General features: G+C 39.3%; 1 protein-coding gene across 1 annotated transcript; it reads left to right on the forward strand.

Moving 5' to 3' along the window:
* Positions 1-456: 456 nt before the first annotated feature.
* Positions 457-13,413, forward strand: mpzl3 (myelin protein zero-like 3). The gene is made up of 6 exons (XM_024804939.2): positions 457-856; positions 4,470-4,636; positions 9,945-10,158; positions 11,095-11,251; positions 12,839-12,908; positions 13,115-13,413. The coding sequence occupies exons 1-6, from the start codon at positions 787-789 to the stop codon at positions 13,193-13,195; spliced, it is 759 nt and encodes a 252-aa protein (XP_024660707.2). The 5' UTR covers positions 457-786; the 3' UTR covers positions 13,196-13,413.
* The last annotated feature ends 6,162 nt before the right edge of the window (positions 13,414-19,575 follow it).

The following is a 19,575-nucleotide window of genomic DNA, read 5'->3' on the forward strand; positions in this document are numbered from 1 at the left end:
TTTAGAAATTAACCATCTTAAATACACAACACAAGTTCACATATACTTGCATCAACACACAAGAGTTGGCACACTGCCCTTTTCTGATGAATCATAAGTGAATTAAGCATAATCCTCAACCACTAAAACATATTTATTTGCTTTATTAATTAAATAACTCCAATTGGGCATTTTAATAAATAAAATAATATGCGTTATTCTTTTTTTTTGTTAAATAGTAAATCTGAGAATTCGTGGATAAAAAAAACAATAATTACATTTTAGCACTCCAAACAATATGTTGATTAAAGAGCTTGTTCATACTGCCAAATTAAACATTACACAAACAAAAAAATATTTTGGTAATTACAAATACTGTTAATTTAGGGCAGCTGTGGCATAAACCTGACATCGGGTGGTCTCATATGTTTGTTATCGCTGCTTTATTCTGAAAAACAGGGTTACTACGCGAGTGTTTTGCGTCCCATCGTGGCATTTTCATGGAGTTTCTCATGCGAGTAATAAAAAACACACGAACGAATCAGGCGAGGGTCATAGCTATCATAAATTGCGTCTACTTGTATTCAGCGGCTATGCTTAAAATTAATTTTACTGTCTGAGCGCCACTTCCTGATACACCTGTTTGGCAGGTAGTGGTAGGGCGGTCCGCCTAGGCGACGCTATCGGAGACTGAGTCATGAAAAATTGACTATGGGCGGAATTTTACTGAAGCTTTGACGCAACTTTGGACCTTTTTTTTTTTTTTAAACTTCACGCATTGGAGCCCGTTTTCCCCCCAACTTCAAAATGCGTCGACCGCTCCGAAGAACCAGCGCCCTGAACGTGGTTTTGCTGTTGTATTGGCTCTGCTGTTTGGGTGAGTAGACCGAGCCCGGGCTCGGCTGTCTTGTTTTTAAACTGGAGCCTCCATACTCACACAACCCCTGTCGCGTCTTTCAAAGTTTGGGCTGGTAGGCTGGCACTTATGTCCCATTTCCGCAATAACTCGTTAAACACAGGCTGTTTAAAATTTAGTTGACGTTTGAGTTTTCAGTGTCGTTAGCTCACCACTGTTAGTTGTACATTACACGTTTCGTTTTTAAGGCTATCACATAAATGCCCAAGGCAATGGAGGCCTTCTGGGTCTAAAGCCTACTCAACACTTCCATAGACCTAGCACGCCATATTTATTTGTAGTTTTTTTCGTTTATAGCTTTTCGTTTTAGATATAAACACTGCCAGTGAATATATAATACAAACCAGTGAATACAAAATATACTAAATGTAATCCAGTAAACACCACGAAGTTGTAGTAAACTGTACTCAGACAAGTGTTAAGTCACTGTCAACTAATTAATGATTCCCTCTTGTGGTAATAAGCCTAATAATCCACAGAGGCTTGCTAATGTAGCTGCCGTGGGGGCAGGCACACACGCTCGGCTCTTAATAATAAGCATAATAATAAGACCTTATGAAAAAAAAAAAATCAGACAGTTGGTATTCAGTAACACAAGACCACGGCATTTTGCCAAAGATGGCGCTGAACTGTGGGCAGACTTTCAAAAAATAAGAAAAATAAATTGTGAAAATAGTCATGACTGTCGTGGACAACATAAAACACGGAGAGGTTGGTGTAACATCAGCACGTCCACAAACGCAGTTCTGTGAAAATGCTAGGATGCTGTGTGAAATGTAGCTAAAAACAATGCAATGATTCAAATATTTCATAAACCCAAATTTAATTGTTAATAGAATTTAGAGATCATATGAAATGTTTAAACTGAGGAAATGTATTATTTTAAGAAAAACATTAGCTCATTTTGAATTTGACGGCAGCAATGTGTCCCAAAAATTGAGACCGGGGACTTCACTGTGCACCTGGACTCTTCTATTATGAAGCCATGCTGCTGTAATATCTGCAGTATGTAGTTTTGCATGGTCTTGCTAAAATATGGAAGGCCTTCCCTGCAAAAGACGTTGTCTGCATGGGGGCATGTGCAGCTCTATAACCTGTATATACCTTTCAGCAATGGTGGTGCCAATTCCATAGGCACTAATGCACCACTGTACTCTCAAAGATGCAGGACCTATAAGTGAGCAGTGATATCAAGCCAGATTGTTCCTGTTTCCTCTTTAGTCCAAAGGATGTGGTGTCATTTCCAAAAATAATTTCAAATTTAATGCTATTCTGTGGTCAGATTATTTATGTTCTGTCTCTGTTTTAAGTGGATTTGCCTTTCTGTATTGTGTTGATGCCTCTTCTTTGCATGATAGCTTTAACCTGAATTTGTGTGAGTTTGCCCCTCGCGCACAGAGATTTCTCCAAATTCTTGGAATCTTATAGTGAATGTACTGTAGATGCTAACATATTCTTCACAATTTTACCTTGAGGAACATTGTTTTTGAAATTGTTTCACAATTTAAAGATGCCGTTTATTGCAGACTAGTGAAATTCAGCCCACCAGCATAAGCTAAAGAAAAAAAATGTGGAAAGAAATCAGCCTCTCTAAGCTGGTTTTTAATACTCAATCATGCTGCTGACCTAATTGCAATAAACCTAATTGGTTGAAAAAGTTCCCCAGCTGTTTCTTTTTAGTGCCTCTTACATTTCCAGGTGTTTGTTTTCCCCATCCTGACTTCTTTGAGACGTGTTGCTACCATCAAATTCAAAATGAGCTTATGTATTTTATGAAAGAGTAAAATGCCTCAGTTTCAAAACACGTTTTGTGTGTTATATTGTCAAAAAATATGTTTATTTGAGTTTACGTTTTACAGAGCATCCAAATTTTGTGGAATCAAGGTTGTACTAATATGGGGAGTTTTTCCTTGCAGGGTTACATAAAAACATGCTTACACAGTGTGTTCTCATCCTCGCTCTTCTACTCAAGTAAATGTCCAAAAACGAGTGTCAACATGCCCAACGATGAGCTGCCGGTGTTCCTGTCCCAGCACTGATTACGATATTATCAGCATTTATTATCTTCAAGTTCAAGAGTGGTTTGGCTTTTTGATTTCCACTGTTTTGAAGAGATTGCTTTGTTCAAGTCACCCCAAGGTCTTTGTCGATGAATCGGGCTGATTGGATGAGATCTCTTCTGCTCATGTGTTTAATATAAACTTTGGCCTTATCATGTCCCTTGGGATGCTTGGTGAAAGCAGTGGTGTTGTTCTAATAAGATTGGTTATATCAGGGGATCGCTCTGTTTTGCTTTTGGTAAATTCTTAAAGAAAATACATGTTGAGGCTTTTTCTGGAAATGAAGGGCTCTTTCATTTTTGCCCTCCAAAAGCAGTGTGTTAATGTCAGAGATAGCTGAAGGGAAAATGCAGCCGGTTTCACATAAATACTTTGTCTTGAAGGGGACAATGTTGCACCACGATGATGCTTTTATTCACTTTAGCTCGAGTCAAAGTTGGTCAGGCTGTTTTATCAGTCTACCAGTTATAGCTTCAGTCAGAAATCTATCACATAGCCAGAATTCTCATGAGCCCCAGAGGAGGTGACTGTGGCATGCACCACAGCAATGCTGACATTTCATCTTGAGACTGAAAATACCTTTACAGTTACTGCATAAAACAACAAAGCAAAAAAATGGCTCCAGATGCACAGAGTCTCTCAAGGATCATTCCTGGTCATGTTGGCGATCCTCTACATTTTCTGTATTGCTATCAGCAGCAGTTTTATGCATTTATTGAAATAACCATGTCTGGATGGATTGGCCACGAGAAGCTTGGTGTCTGTGGTTCAGAACAAATCATTTTGGCAAAGCTGTCGGCTAGATTGCTGTGAAATTTGCCACAGATCCCTAAGGTCCTATTAGGGTAAATGGAACTGATTTTTTTTTATTTATTTTTTTTATGTAGTGTCACATCGCGCCAAACTTTGCACTTTATTTTTACTGCTAAGTAGCAATCAACATGTTAAACAAAGATATTGAACAGGGTGAAATTTCAAACCTTGCTGCACAGTCTGTCCACTGTGTTTTGAATCCAGTCTTCATGGTGTGTGTGCAAGCACTAGCAAGAGAAGCCGTTTGTTTGTTTGTTTTGTTTTGTTTATAGGTGTAGTTGAGCGGTTTGTTGTGGACAGTGCTGATGTTGAGTCCCTTGGTATTATCACTGAAGAAATGACAATGAAAAGCCATCTAGAGCGAGACAGAGCTGAAGGCCTCTGAGAGATACAAATGTAAAACAAGGTCTGTCCAATTCAGCAAGAGAGTCGGATGAGTAACTTGCATTAGCGTCAGTGCGTTCTGTGTCTATCCGGAGGACGTTGTTACCTTGGTGTGAGCATATTTGCACACTCTATTTTGCAGTGGGTAAAACGTCACTCACATTGTGTTCTCCTTCCTGCTTTACACACAAATATACATAAATCTGTACATGATAGTGCCATTTTTTTTTTCTTTTTTTTTTTTTCTGGCTGGCTTTCATCTCTGACCAGCGGATCTCTCTTCTTCTTTTTTTTCTACTATAATATTTCACCTCCAGCTCCTTCCCCAGTCTCCTCCATCACAGTGACTACACCACCAGAGGTCCATGCATCTAAAGGAGATACTGTCACATTGTCCTGTTCATTTACTTCCACAAGTAGGCCAACTAGTAGGATGACAGTTGACTGGTCTTACCGGCCGCAGAGCGGAGGTCCACCAATGATGGTGAGTATACTTTTATCCAAATTAACTTCAAGGCTGTGTTGCAGCCAGTGTTGCAAAATAATGTGTGTGCTTTATTTGCAGCCATAACTGCCGTGAAATGTTAAAGTCTGTAATGTTCAGTCAGCTCTTTCAGAAACATGCATTTTTTTCTAAAACACCTGTAATTGACTCATTTTGGGAGTTTTACACATTAAAAGATAATTGGACAAGAGAACAAATAAACACTGTAGTGCACCGGCTGAATGTAGATGTCAGTTGAAAGTATTACTCTGTAAAAGATCATAGAGAGATCAAAGCTGTGCTTCCAGTAATGACATTATTTACTGAACTAACTAATGATGACTTATTATCACACATGAAAATTAGAAGACCACGACTATAATTTGGTAACAGATAAACAGGATTATGGGGTTGTTGATTTTTTATTTTTTGTTTCCTTCGCAGGATAATTACTGTTCTCAGTAGCCGATTTTTCTATGTCAACGGTTCATAGATTCATTTATTGGTGGCTGTCTGTCTATACATTTTTTTTTTTTTTTTTTAAATATGGAGTGCTGGTAAGACTTTTTTTCAATTCAATTTAATTCATACAGCGCCAAAACAGCAGTCACCTCAAGGCGCTTCATATTGTAAGGTAGACCCTACAATAATACATACAGAGAGAAACCCAACAATCATAATAATAATAATAATAATAATAATGGATACTTTATTGATCCCCATGGGGAAATTACTTGTTTTTCTCTGCATTTGACCCATTCACTCAGTGAAGCAGTGGGCAGCCCACTAAGCAGGCGCCCGGGGAGCAGTGTGTAGGGACGGTACCTTGCTCAGGGGTACCTCAGGGTAGCCGTTAAGTGGATTCGAACCGCCGACCTTCCGATCATGGGGCGACCACTTTACCTACTGAGCTATCCCTGCCCCTCATATGCACTTTGGCGACAATGGGAAGGAAAAACTCCCTTTTATCAGGAAGAAACCTCTGGCAGAACCAGGCTCATGCTGTGGAAGAGAGCCAGAGATTAAGACAAAATCTCTGACACTGACTGTAGAAATGTAATGCATTTTGTGAAGTCTTTGTAATTAGATTTCATTGAACTGAAATAAAAAGTGTAGCTGAACTAAACATGACTCAGCCTGGCAGGGAAGGAGCTATGGATTATTAAGGTGGGGCAAAACAAGACAAAACAAGAAAATCCTTGTGAAACATGTCAGATACGTTGCTTCACAATCACTGTAGGCTGAAGTTATAGTTGGAAGATAAAATATAGACTCGAGACAGTATTTATATATCTAAGGTCCTCCTGACCTGCACTTCATGTCTTCTTTCTTGCTTTCAAGGGGCCAGAGTTTCTTGTCATAAAGTCTTTCAGAGATTTTCTTTTCTCACTGGTTGTTTTTTCACTTATTCTCACAGTCCTTCATAAGCAACATAACACTGACCTAGGAATCATTCAAGCATTGAAAAGGCACCTAACTCATGGGATGAACCAGTGCCATGTCTACACGTAACAGACATCTTGGCAAAGAGCCCATTTTAAATTTGATCTTTAGGCCCTCTGTTGCAAAACACATCATTTGTACACATTTCTTCAGCTGAAAATCTGAAAAACACCCCCAAAAAACAGTTTAACAGACATAAAATATTTTTGAACTTGCAGGGCCTCACACAGAAATTGTTCATAAGACAGGCTTGTGACACGCATTGCCACTTTGTGCAAACACAGCTTGTTTGAATATGTGATTGCTTTATTTGCATTCATGGCCAGCTCGACTTCGCTTGATTTCTGAACGTACCTGTACACCTGCTGTGATAGCGGCAACACCCTCAAGCAAATTCAGTTTAATTACAATTTTGTTTATGCCAAATTCATCTGATTTATGAGCCTCGGTGTGAAGAGAAAAAGAAAAGTCCACGTTTTACCCATTCATGTTCCAGTCCATCTTTTGTGGCTTCCTCGGTAAAACCCCAGAAAGTGAGCTACCTTAATAGACCCCTCCTCATGCGATGGAATTGTGGTCTTGTTCGAAGTGCGTTGAAATGTATCCATCCTAACCCATAACTGCATTCAGTCCTCTAAGTGTGGCTTGAGTTTCACTGACCAATCCACTGGAAACACACCACATCATTTAAGCATTTCCATTTGTACTTTAAGATAGCCATCCACTGTGGTTCTGTGTAATTGCATTTGGACTGTGAGAATCCATAGTGTGGTAGCTGCAACCCTCTATGCAACCATTTCCTATAGGAGCACTTGAAGTAAAGTAGAGGCTAATGCTTTGTGGCTCTGCAGATATGGAGTTCTGCTGGTTCACTCTCATTAAGATGTAGTTGTGTGGAGGGAGAGATGCATGTTATATTAGCGTTGGGGTGTCAGTCTGCAGTAATTGCTTGATAAAGCCATACAGCTGTTTGGGGGGGGGAGGAGCCAGCTGCTTCCTAACAAAAAAAAGGAGCCCACTTTTCCTGCAGTTCATCAGAACTAACTCAACCTAAATAAAAAGAGGCAGGTTCCTGATGCGACCAGTACATACAAATAACAATTAGAAACTTCCAGACTTACTTCTAAGCCTTCATTTACTTCCCATCCAATTTCATTTGCAGTTTTGGCTGCTTTATTGGCCTGTGTGTCCCTGCTCGTATATCATGCTGGGAGAGGCCATGAATAAGCATGTGAAAACCTCTATCAGAAAATATAATTTTGCTGCCAAAGCTTTAGTGTCAATCTGAATTGCTGCAGTGCTTCAGTGGCTTACATAATTACCTCCAGTCCTGATGAGAATTAATTTTGTAGATTGGCGAAGAGAGGCTGAATGTTCAATCAAATATCAGTGGAAGCTGATGGTAATTGAAGGACTTGGCTATTGGGTTTTGCTGAATAATGTTACATTAAAATCTATTATTATGATCTAAAAGTTGCTGCTAAGCTTCTCAAGTCAGGGGAAGCATTTGTTTAAATGTAGGTGGTCTCAGTTGAAAACAGTCTTCCATCCTTAGTCATGCTGCAGCATCTCTCATGAATTCAAAAGTACCTTTGGGTCTAATGTTTGTTTTCAGCCTGAGCAGAGTCTAGTAGTAGTAACTGATTTCAAGCTTTTCTCATGTAGGCTGAGCTCTGCCAACTTTTAAATGATCAACCAAGAGTGAGCAACACTGATATGACCATCTTTATCTTTGCCTGCCTCTACAGCACGAGGCTGTAAAAGCATAAAACCTTATCAATCCTAGTAATTATCCAGGTGATTCTGTGGTTTTGCTTTTTTCCTGCCTCAGTTTATTGTGAACATCATATGCAGTTATCCTTGTTGACAGTGTTCACAGAGATTTGCACATTTCAGGCAGTAAATGTATAAACTTCAAACAAGGCAAACGTTTTTACCTAATCTTGATTTTTTTCAAAGTAAATATTGTTCTGAGTTTGTGAAGCCAGTTTGAATACATTATAAATAATATAAAACTTTATTGTGTTTGTTCAGTTTTATTTTCATGTACTTTTCAGGAAAGGGAGGGATTATATTTAGGGTTTGTAGCACTTTGTGAATGGTTCATGTTTATCAGATTTCCTGAGCACAAAGAATCACTGCATTAGTGGCTTAGATTATCTCTGCTATCAGTTCTACTTGAGCGTACTACTTGTCATTATGTGTATTAGCTCAAATACTTGTCTGGTTAAGTTGTAGGAAATTACATGTATGTTTAGCGGTCTCTGGGCATGGATTCATCTGTATTTATATTGGAAATTGTTCGGAAAATGTTCTGTGTCTAAATTGCCATATGTCAGAAGCGTAGTATGAGTTGCGAGGACAGCTCAGGCATCAGCCACGTGAAATCAGTCGCAAAGAGCACTAAAAACTTTGTTTATTAGCAGGTTGTTGGAGCCATCTGTAGTTTGCATGAAAGATGCTAACCTCTCTCCAAACACCTGGCTTTTTCTCTCCAGGCAGTGAAAAGTGCAGTGCAAACCGAAATGGAGAACATTTGCTTTACTGCTACAACAAACAGATTTCAAACAGATTTCCTGTTTGCACCACACTTTTCAGTTTCACTACCATTTGGTGAGTAGTTTGTGTTTGTCGGCATTTCATGTGCAAACTATGGGTGACTGTCAGCTAACAGAGCACACACTCAACAATTTGTAGGTATTTTGCGCATGCGACACCAACAACTTTGCACGTGTTTTCAGTGGGTTGTGACATAACTGCAAACAGTTTCTTAGTGGGTTGACGGCAGCTCTGTCAACAACTCTTTCACTTTTTTGATGTTCAGATCAACACTAGTTAAGATTTTGCTTTTTAAAACTTACTGTAACATTGTAAGTTGTTGTGATCTTGTTTAATATCATCTGTGTTTGAGGAGGCGTGCACGCAGTAATACTGAGAGTAAAAAAAGGTGGAAACTGGTGCGATTATAAATAACAACAGTGTTTAGGTCAAATCTGGTATTGCTGTGGAAATAGATAATTATGTTTTTATCTTAATAAAGGAGATTCTTATTAAATCCTGTGTTTCATGTTGGTGGAGTTTTATTCACATTATTCAAACAGGAGCAGAAAACCATGACAATACAAATACATACTTTCAGACTGTATTCTTTACCCTTTTCTTGTTTGTATTTTATTTGTTTACTTTCATTTTCTTTTCCTCCATGTCTGTGCGTATTGTTGTGTCATAAACTTAATAAAGCACACATTCTGCACTCTTAGTTTACTCTGTGCAAAACATGTTCTGTCGTGTTTACACATTTTTATCCCCCTCTTTTCCACCCACATGCACAGCACACTCATTCTCCGGATGTCATGTTGTAGAGAGGTCTGGGTCAGCTTGATGTGGGAGTGATAAAAGGGATGGAGTTTGTTGTTGAAAACAGACTGATGTGGTAAATGTTAAACACAGACGTAGATTCATTTTTTAAGACTCCTGCAGAATTGTGCACTAGCGTGAATGTCCTTTGGGAGTTGCTGGATTTTATTCGTATTTCTCAGACGGAACAAGGAGCCCTCTTCCCTCTGTCAACAATGTTGCCCAAGGAAAGGATGTCCAACCGCCATCTGTTTCTCCAGACAAGTTAGATTTGCAAATGATGAGTAGTATTATGTGCTCTCTGAACAGGAAAATGATCATTAATTTACACAGTTTTAGGCGTTAGTCTCCTAGTGTGACACAGCAGGTTGAAATATGCACAATGCATAGCCACATTTCACTGCACAGCCTTCCTGCACACTCAAATATCATTTTCAGCTTGCTCAGGCTATTTAACCACTCCTCTGTCTTTCATATAAAGATGTAAGATGTCTTTTTCTCCTTTCAGTTTCTCCACTTCTCCTCACGGGCGTACCCGCCAACAGAGGGTCAGTTCGGCGGTCGAATCCGGTGGCAAGGCACCCCGGCACGTGGAGATGCTTCCATCTCTTTAATCAATGCCACACTGAATGACAATGGGACCTTTACATGCACAGTCAGAAACCCACCTGATGTCCACGGGTCCACGACTTCACACACTGTACTTATTGTCACACCAAGGGGTAAGATGCTAACCTAACAAGTCAAATCCTTGTCTTGCATTCAGACTCTTTCTGTGTTTGTCCTGACTTCAACTCAGGTGTCTGGTTTTGGTGCCTCTCATTATCAGTTGTACAGTGCGTGCATGCAGACACTGGACTGACTTAGGAAAGGCTTAAAATTCCAATGCCAGCCTCACAGTTTAATGGATGGCAGACTAATCCAAACATCCATGTTGTGTTTGTGTAAGCCTGTCATGATTTAAGCATTTGGTCTCACATGTATTAACCTGCGTCAGCTATGAGTGTACGGTAGATGATTAGAGAATGACTGGAGTGTAGCTCATCACATTTTGAATTGCTTATAAAAACCTAGAAGGGAAGATTGAACCCACTCTTGTCTGTGCAGTTTGTAACTCTGGTACGTAAAATGAACATGTGAAATGTTGACTGTATTTTTCCGGGAACGGCTTCCACCCAACCAGGAAGTTGCTATTCTCTGCCAGGGAAGAGTCTGGCATGTAGCCCCACTGTAATGGCCCATTGTTGTTTTTTTCTCTTTCTGTACAGCTTAGCAATGAACTTTTTGTCAGGGAGCTTTGGCGATATGCTGGTTGGTGGATTTGTTACCTATGGGTAAAGACAGGCAAGCTGTTCTAATCAGCTGCTGGATTCAGCTGCATATTTACTGTAAAGACGTGAGCCATGTGTCTTTTCATCTCTTCTCTGCAAGAATATTACAAACTGTTTCACGTTTTCCGTGCTATCATCAACTGTATAGTGGCACTCATAGAGCTGCTGTATATACTATGTATACAGTTTACAGTCTGTGTGACAGTGTGTGTGTGTATATGTGGTGACTGCCAAGTGCAGATTTTTTATGAAGTCCTGTAGATGTGTGATCATAAACATCATGTAACTGTGCCCCTGATGACCAAACAATCTTCTCCTCCTCCTCAGTGCCCAGCATTCGCTTCTCAGATGTTGCAGTCCTCCTTTTTTTCATCCTCCTTCCCTCTGCTGTCATAACCCTCATTCTTATTGGACGGATGATGTGTCCCAAGAAAGAGCGTAACCAATCAAAGGCCCACAGATCACCCATAGAGGTCACAGAGGGGTGAGTAGATGCATTCTGCCAATCACTGGTGAGGCTCTCCAGGGGATAATGATGGTCACAGCAGGTGATAAATAGGATTGATGGTTATAGACATGCTTTTTCAAATGGATTTAATAAACGTTAAACAGGAATCTAAGTTTTTAAAATGGGTGTTTGCTTCTGAAGAGTGGCTATCAATCACTCTTTAACTGACTTCTCGCTGGTATGTCATGTGATTAGAAGTCACATAGGGTTTCAGCCAGTACTGGCTTGTTTTTCACTGGTTCATACAGGAAGAAGCTTTTAAAACAAGTACTGGCTTGCAGCTGTGGTTCACATTAATCTTAGGTGCTCTACGAACATTATATACTTATATATAAGCAGCTTGCCACTGTTACCATTATCTTTTTGAAAAATTGTTTCATCTTTGTCTTTTGACTTTTTCCTGTTTTTATACTGTTAACTACACTCAAATACACCTTTACAGTAAAAAACAAGAGAATAACAAAAATTGGCTATTTAACACTGAATAGAAAACTTGTAAAAAGGCCAAAATATTTTAATTAGAATATATCTATCAGTGATCTTTGTATTTGCTGAAAATCTGATGTTGTTACCTTTGGGTGAACTAGCCTGTCTTCCTTGTTTTTGGTCTTTATGCTTTGCCAAGCTAACTGAGCGCTTGCGTCATCTTAATGCTTAACTGACATAATTAAATGGGATTCATTTTAATAGGGAATTATAATTTCAAACATTTATTTTGTATTTATTGAGGAATAATTGTCTGAGTGCTAACGTCTGTTTGTGGTGTAAATCCAGTGTTTCCCACAGTTTCATATTTCATTTGTACCAGTATATAAACATATTTATACAAATGTATGCATCAGAAATGTGCACACGCTGCTGTCTGTCTGGAAATATACTTTAAAATAATATAGTGTGTAAGGTGCTCCTGTGCAAAGATTTTAATGGACAGCTACTTTGTGGAGCTGAATAACAGGGTTTTAAAATCAGTTTGCCTCTCCCTCCCTCCCTCCCTCTGATGAACGTCCATGATGGTAGTCCTTGCTCTGCTCTGAGCTCACACTACAAAACATGAAACAATTCTCCTGTAGCTTAGAAGGAAACGTTGAAACCAGAGTGGCCCTAGTTTGCAGCGGATCTCCACAGCAAAATAAATACTACAGCTGGAGTCAATGCGACTGTGGCATGAGAAACTCTCTAACGAGACATCAGTGACGTATCGATGACTGCCACAATGGTGACCTAGCGAGTGAGCCAGCGGGAAGGTAATAGTCCACTATTAGATTTATGGCAGATGGCATTGTTCTTTCAGATGAAGAGGAAAAAGCTAAACTGGGTCTTCAAATATTTTAACAGCTGATAATATATCCTAAATTGCTGCCCAATTATAGACTGAATGTGGCAAACATGGACATAAGTGGAAACAACAAATGGAGAGCCTCAGTTGAAAAGTACGTGTTTTATTGTGGGCTTGAAAGGTGATTTGTACGTATTGTATCTAAACAGCACAGGCAGGTTTTTACTTTGCAAACATGTGATTATGTCGTTCTTAACTATCTTTGCTGTCCGTTCTGCATTCATCAGGGATGAATATGGCATCCCAGGATACACACACAAAGAAGATAGGGCCAAATGCCGTGACCTATATGTGATGGTAAGAGTACAGAATTTCTACAAAGCCATAAATAACTTACTGAGACATGTCTGCGAGATACATTTCACATGATTCATTTTACACGACCTCGGTGTCTGACAACAGGACTTTGGGATTTGTAAATTATTGATTAATTTTTTCCTGTGTAGCTGTTCTGTGTCTTTGTGTGTACCTGTCCATAAGTATTTCTTCCTTTTCTTTTCCAGGACTCAGACGAAGAGTATTACTTAAAAGACTTTAAAAAGAGGCCTCCTGAAGCCGAAGGCTATGCTGACTCCCACTGCTAGAGAACCCCGGTGGTCAGGAGATGTAACTGCAGCCTGGTGCTTTATAGGAAATCAATGCAGGATTTCTATCTTCTATGTCACAGTCCACCACTCAGCCACTCCACCACTTGGTGATGAGGTTTGTTTTGGTGACCTCTTTGGTAAATACTCCATATATTTAACACTATGCAAATAATTAGATTTTCTTTTGTATTCCCAAGCTCATGCACCCCCCCCCCCCCCCCCCCCCCCCAAAAAAAAAAAAGCTAGAATTTATAGGCTGTTTTGACTGTTTTCACACGACGGAGCTGGGGATGAAGAGAAATCTAAAGTCTGTGGTGTGAATATGGTATTTACTTTTTATTCTGTGTGCACAAAGCACCATGGCTGGTACTGTTTGGCAAACTGTCCTTGTGTATGCAATGCATGCAAACACAAATATTCTTTTCTTTTGTTTTTTTTGTTTTTGTTAGTTTTTTGGAGATGCATACATTTTTTTTTTCTAATTTATTGCCTCCATCAGAGTGGCTGTGTGATATCTGTCAGTGTCTCTGTTTTACTCTTGTGGAACATTTCTGTCATATCATTAATATTTGTAAAAAAATAAATAAAAACTAAACATTAACTGAGATCACTCATGGTATTTATAGTCAGTACTCTGTTTCACTTCCAGCAATAACTGTATGCATTTGCTTTTGGATAGTTGTTTGGAGGGAAGTCCTGTGTTTGACTGCAGATGTGGTTATGTAATGTAATATAACGGTTTTGGATGCACACCGTGCTTTTGCATCTCTTTTTCACAAATAAATTGAGCTGATTCTTTTGGCTTTGTAAGAATGCTTTAAAAAATGATTGTACTTTAATATAAAGAAATTGTTTATTCTTATTTTTTTTTATTAAAGTGATGGATCTGTATTTAACTTCTATTGAGACAGTTTGATGTTGAAGTTCATGGCGCACTGCCACCATTTTCTCCCTTATTCTCCTTGTTTGCTCTGTTGCACTATTCATGAATGGATCTCTTCAACTATTCATGAACGTTCTTGAATATTCCTTTAAAAACTCTGAGGACACGCTGGAGTCTTGGAACTACTTGTAAATTTGTGGTTGCGTCTGTCTCATCTACACAGTCGTGGGCCTTGAGAGACATGAAAAGATCCAATAAACAGTCTCCAGCAAAACGCACTGAAAGCGACAAGTCCTCAATCTGTCTCATTTCTTTTCTATTTCTCAGCCTGCTCATTCATGTCCTCTAGGTTTTAATAATTCACAAACTGCTGTGGTGAAACAGTTATTCCTCCTTCATCTGAACTGCCATGGCAACAGCTTACTCGTGTCAAGCAGGGAAAAAATATATTTAAAAAAACTGATTGAAGAAAGGAAACCGTTGGACTGTTGCCCGGACTCAAATTTCTGGATAAACCTTGTTTAGGAGACGCTTCAGATGTTCTGTTTTCCATGCTAAGAGGATATAGTATCACTCCTGTCTCATAATATCACTTACCTGCAGAGATTTACTGCTCCAAATATTGAGCCACATAACATCCATCTTTCTAAATGCTCAATTATGCAAAACATTTTGCAGAACATCTGTTTTTATCAACCTAAAGTCTGCCTTTGGGTTTAGTAGCGATTATGACTTTCCCCTAGTGGAAGTGCTGCAGATTTACCTTATTTACCTAAATTTATTTGTGCTGTCGGATATTGTTACCGGCTGGAAATCGGAGAAAGTGTTGAAAGAAACTCCTCTAAAGCAGCATCTCGTGGAAAGTAGACCCAACAATGATCAATAAACCATCTGCTCCCCCACTGGGAAAACTCACTACCACTGAGTGTTAGGATTGCCACATGGTCTTTATAGCCCGTAAGTGTTATGTTTGGACCTAAAATCAGACACACATGGTTATCGTTTGCGTTGTATTATTCGACCTGTTGCAAAAGCAATAAGTGCTCTTCAATAATGCAGATATCCCACGTGTAAACAGAGCAAGCAGTGAGCTTAGGGTGGAAAATTGGCACAGTGACACTGAAAGTCCTGGTCAGCTGGGGACTTTCCTGTGTGGTTGTTCTCCCTGTGCTTTTACATCAAAGACATACTTGCTGGTGCAACTGGTGAGTGTAAACTGGTTGTGAGCGTATTTCCGTCTCAGTAATAGACCTGGAAGAATCTGGAACCACTGGGTCCAAAACCATTAAACTGGTGGACAAGTTCAAATGGCTGTTTCATTGCCTCTCCGGACACACTGTGTCCACATGGTGTCGCATTCAGAAACAGATCATTCATCCCAGATCACTCCACACAGCTATCTGCACTCTGCCTGCCCATCAATAAGACATTCAGAGAGTGCAGAATCGAGTTTTTGTGTCTGCAGGTGTAAACTAGCACAGTCTGCCTGCTGATGATTAATGATTAGCCTTAGTCTGTATTTTCATTGAAGTGAATTAGATTTATGTAGACAGGGCAAGATTTCAAATACAATACTTAATACACAAATTACCCTGGACATTTGTTTTTTCCATGGGGGGGAAGATGACCAGCTATGTCAGCAACAGTGGTAATGTTTCAGGCTAGCATTGAAGTTGCCTTCAATGCTAGCATAAACATGTAATTTGACATGAGCAGAAAATGTTGGAGCACTGCAATTTCTGGCCACAACACCACCTCCACCACTTAATTTAGACAATATTATTGTCCAAAGGCTTCATATATAAAATACTTTTCAAGATATATTTTTTTGAAAATGGTCCATCAACCCACTTTTGCACCGTTTTTTTGCACATTGAAATTTGAGGCGATGTTTGAACATAAATATCTCAAAAACTATTGAAGTAAAAAGACATAAGACTTTTCACTGCTCTTTCCTGAATCATGTTAATGATATATTTAATTTGGAACAGATACATTAAAAATGTCTGAGTGTTCAGTTCAAATGAAAAAAAAAGTCCCATACTTGAGCACATGCTAATAAAATACATCAGATTGTGTGTTGTTACATTTCACAATAATGCAAAAATAGAACACGAATAATTACTGACAAAAATAAAGAGAGTGATACTTTCATCAACTTTCATGCTGGATTGAGCAAAAATGAAAAAAACAAAAATCAGCACATAGTCTAATCCAGACAGAACAAAACTCTGGAGTTTCCAGATGTGGACTTTTCATATTTTAACCATATCTGACATTTTTTAATATATCTGTCCCATATTTTAGAATCTGATTCATTTTGATAGCATGAAAGACCAGTAGAAGAAAAAAGGCTTTTATCTTTAACAGTTTTTGAAATATTCATGTTCAAATATTGCCTCAGATTTTGATATATGAAAAGTGGGGCTTGAATGTGGGTCAACGGACCGTTTTTCAAAACAATACATATTGAAAAGTATTTGAAATATGAAACAAAATCCCAAAATTTCACAACAGTCATTACATTTGATTGATCCTTGCATTTTTATCAAACATTCTTATGCAAATTGGAAGTGGTCGAGCAGAAAACATTCAAAAACTCCCCGCTCCCTCCACCCGTAACCTTCTGTTTTTGCTTTTAGCATTGTGCTCTCTTAAAACAACTTTAAACATAAAATTACTGTCTATATAGTACTGCAGTGCATATGTATTTACACTTTCTTAAACATATGAAAGAAAGTAAAGAAGAGAAATATCACTACACACACACCCCACCCGTGCATATCCATCTTTGCATCACTGCTTTTTCTTAGTATTTACTTTTATTCGATCTTACTTTCACTGAATCTCAGTTGTGGTTTCTTTCCAATCATGCTTAAAATTTACTCAACAGTGAGTCATTTTATTACTTGTGATGCTGTGTCTGCTTCCACTTAGTCCACAAGATTTGTTCCCCCTTTTTTCTCCAATGTTAGTTTTTTCGGAATAGTGACACACACAATGCGTCACCTAGCAGGCGAAAGCATCAGACCAGTCACCTTGCATGGTAATAATACGTTTGAGTGCAGGCAGGCCGCTCAGCAGGCCACTTATTTGCTTTAACGTGACAGCTGATCCCTGTAATCAACGTTGCTGCCGTGTCAGTCACCAGACACGAGACAGGCCTGGATTTACCACTGCAGTGCCATCCTATCAGTGTTATACTTTCATATCATTGTATAGATAGTTCCAGTATTCTGATGGTTTGGGACTTTATGCTCTGGGTTTGTTATGTGGGTTATAAAGCAATGCAATCGGTGCCGACAGCCTTTATAGAACACCTAAAGAGTCTGTTTATTTGCTGCTCCTTTAATATCATGTTGTTTAAGAACACGCCCTCATTGAGTGAGTGATGCATGTGAATGTTGCCTGGACTGAAAGCACTGGTTAAAAATAACTTGTAGTACACTTTATGTACTTTATTTGAATTTCGCAAAAAAGCTCTTTGCAACTTTTAAACTCCATCCACTTGTGAAGTGTAGTGTGCTCCACAGTACTGATTAAGTACACTCATTTGTACCTTTGACTTTTAGGTCCTCATCCTAAAGGAAATGAACTGATTAAAACGGTGATGGTCAATTAGATGCCCTTGGTTTGTGCATTCATATTCCTGCAGCATGTATAATTTGCAGCAGGTAGAATCTCATTGTCTCTCACAGATACAGTGACCTTTCATACTCCGGATGAGGAGCTTCATCACAACTAGCCTGAAAGGGCAGACAGCACTGCAACAAATACAACACACTGTGGATTTACATGTAAAAAAAAAAAAAAAAAAACCCTTCAAAAACCAATATTAATGGTTTCATATGAACAAGCTCATAAGTTAGTTAGTTAATTAGTTAGTATTCAGTTGCCTTTGGGCTGAGCTCTGCATATGCTACAGGTTTATATAAATCTATATAACACTGCTCTGTGAGGAAGCACGCACAAACAGACCGAGCAGCAAACGAATAGCTGATCATTAGACAAACGTGTCGACTCGTGTCCTGAACGTTATATTTAATGACAGAATACACCAATCACAAAAAAGGAAGCTGTCTGTATTTCCACTTAACTGTTGCCAGAACTAGGCTCTTGAGCGTTTCTCAGTACTGGCAGATCGCTGTTGTGTTATTGATCTCTGTGGTCGGTGCAGCAGCAGACTCAGCCGCTTAACAGAACAATCAAGTCACTGGACACACATTAGCATACAGTGAAGAGTGAGCAGCTTCTTTTGGGCTGGGTTTATTTCCTGTCAACTGCTGTTCAGTCTGTTTGCAACTGCACATGGATTGTTTTGCAGGAGCAACCACTCTGGCTCTGTTTCTTTATCTGCCACTTCTTCAGATCACACAGCGAGCCTAATCTGGCTCTTTGGAATTTGAGTGTTTGCAATTCCTAAGTTTTCATTTACATACACCCCCCCCCCCTCCCCTTTCTATTTTTTTGAATAAGAAGATTAGGATTGTGTTTTGTATTCCTCTCTGAAATGATTTGTAGCACTGCTCCCAGTGGGCATTTGATTTGAAGTGTCACTTGATGTTTAAATATTGATGCTGATCATCAACATGCAAGAAAATTGCATTTATTTAAATTCCGACTGTGTTTGGATGAAAACCTCTGGGTAAACAGAATCATAATCATTTTGATGCGAAACAGCAATTACTTTAGTGAGGTGACAGTCAGGTGTTCACTTTAGATTTGATAGTCAGTTTATTTCATCCATCTATCCATCCATCCATCCATCCATCCATCCTCATTTGCTTATCCAATTCAGGGTCATTTATCTCTGCTGCCATAGGGCAAGAAGCGGGATACACCCTGGATAGGTTTCCAGTCTGTCACAGCACTAACACAGAGGGACTGACAACCATTCGCACTCACATTCACACCCCTGGGCAATTTAGAATCACCAGCTAACCTAACCCCACTAACTGCATGTCATTGGACTGTGGGAGGAAGCCAGAGTACCCGAAGAGAACATGCAAACTCCAGACAGAAAGGTCCCGGCCAGATGGTGGATTCAAACCCAGGACCTTGTTGCTGTGAGGCAGCAGTGCTCGCCACACCAGTGATATCTGCAATACTGTCGAAGAAAGTCAACAAATGTTGACATTTCCTTGGTGGATGCCAGAATGGATCCTCACAGCAAAAAAAAAGAAAGAAAAGAAATTCCTGGGTTTGAATCGTGGCAAGGCCTCCTGCTTTAAAAGTAAATCATTCTGCCTATTTTGGTGCAGAAAGCTCTTGGAATAGAGATGATAAGTGTCAGAGCTTCATTTCCCAGTTATGCACATAGTTTTCACCCTCAAAGAACATCTGATGTTGGCTTCACTTTACAGAAGCGGGATATCTGAACTGCTTCAGAACAGAAAAAGGCACCTCCCCTTCAGGAAAGCGCTTATCTGGTTATTACAGCGGGATGTGGGATGTGGACTGTGAGCTGGACATCTTTAGTATGAATGTGCACAAC

The sequence above is a fragment of the Maylandia zebra genome, linkage group LG14, assembly GCF_041146795.1.
Source record: "Maylandia zebra isolate NMK-2024a linkage group LG14, Mzebra_GT3a, whole genome shotgun sequence".
Taxonomy (NCBI): domain Eukaryota; kingdom Metazoa; phylum Chordata; class Actinopteri; order Cichliformes; family Cichlidae; genus Maylandia; species Maylandia zebra.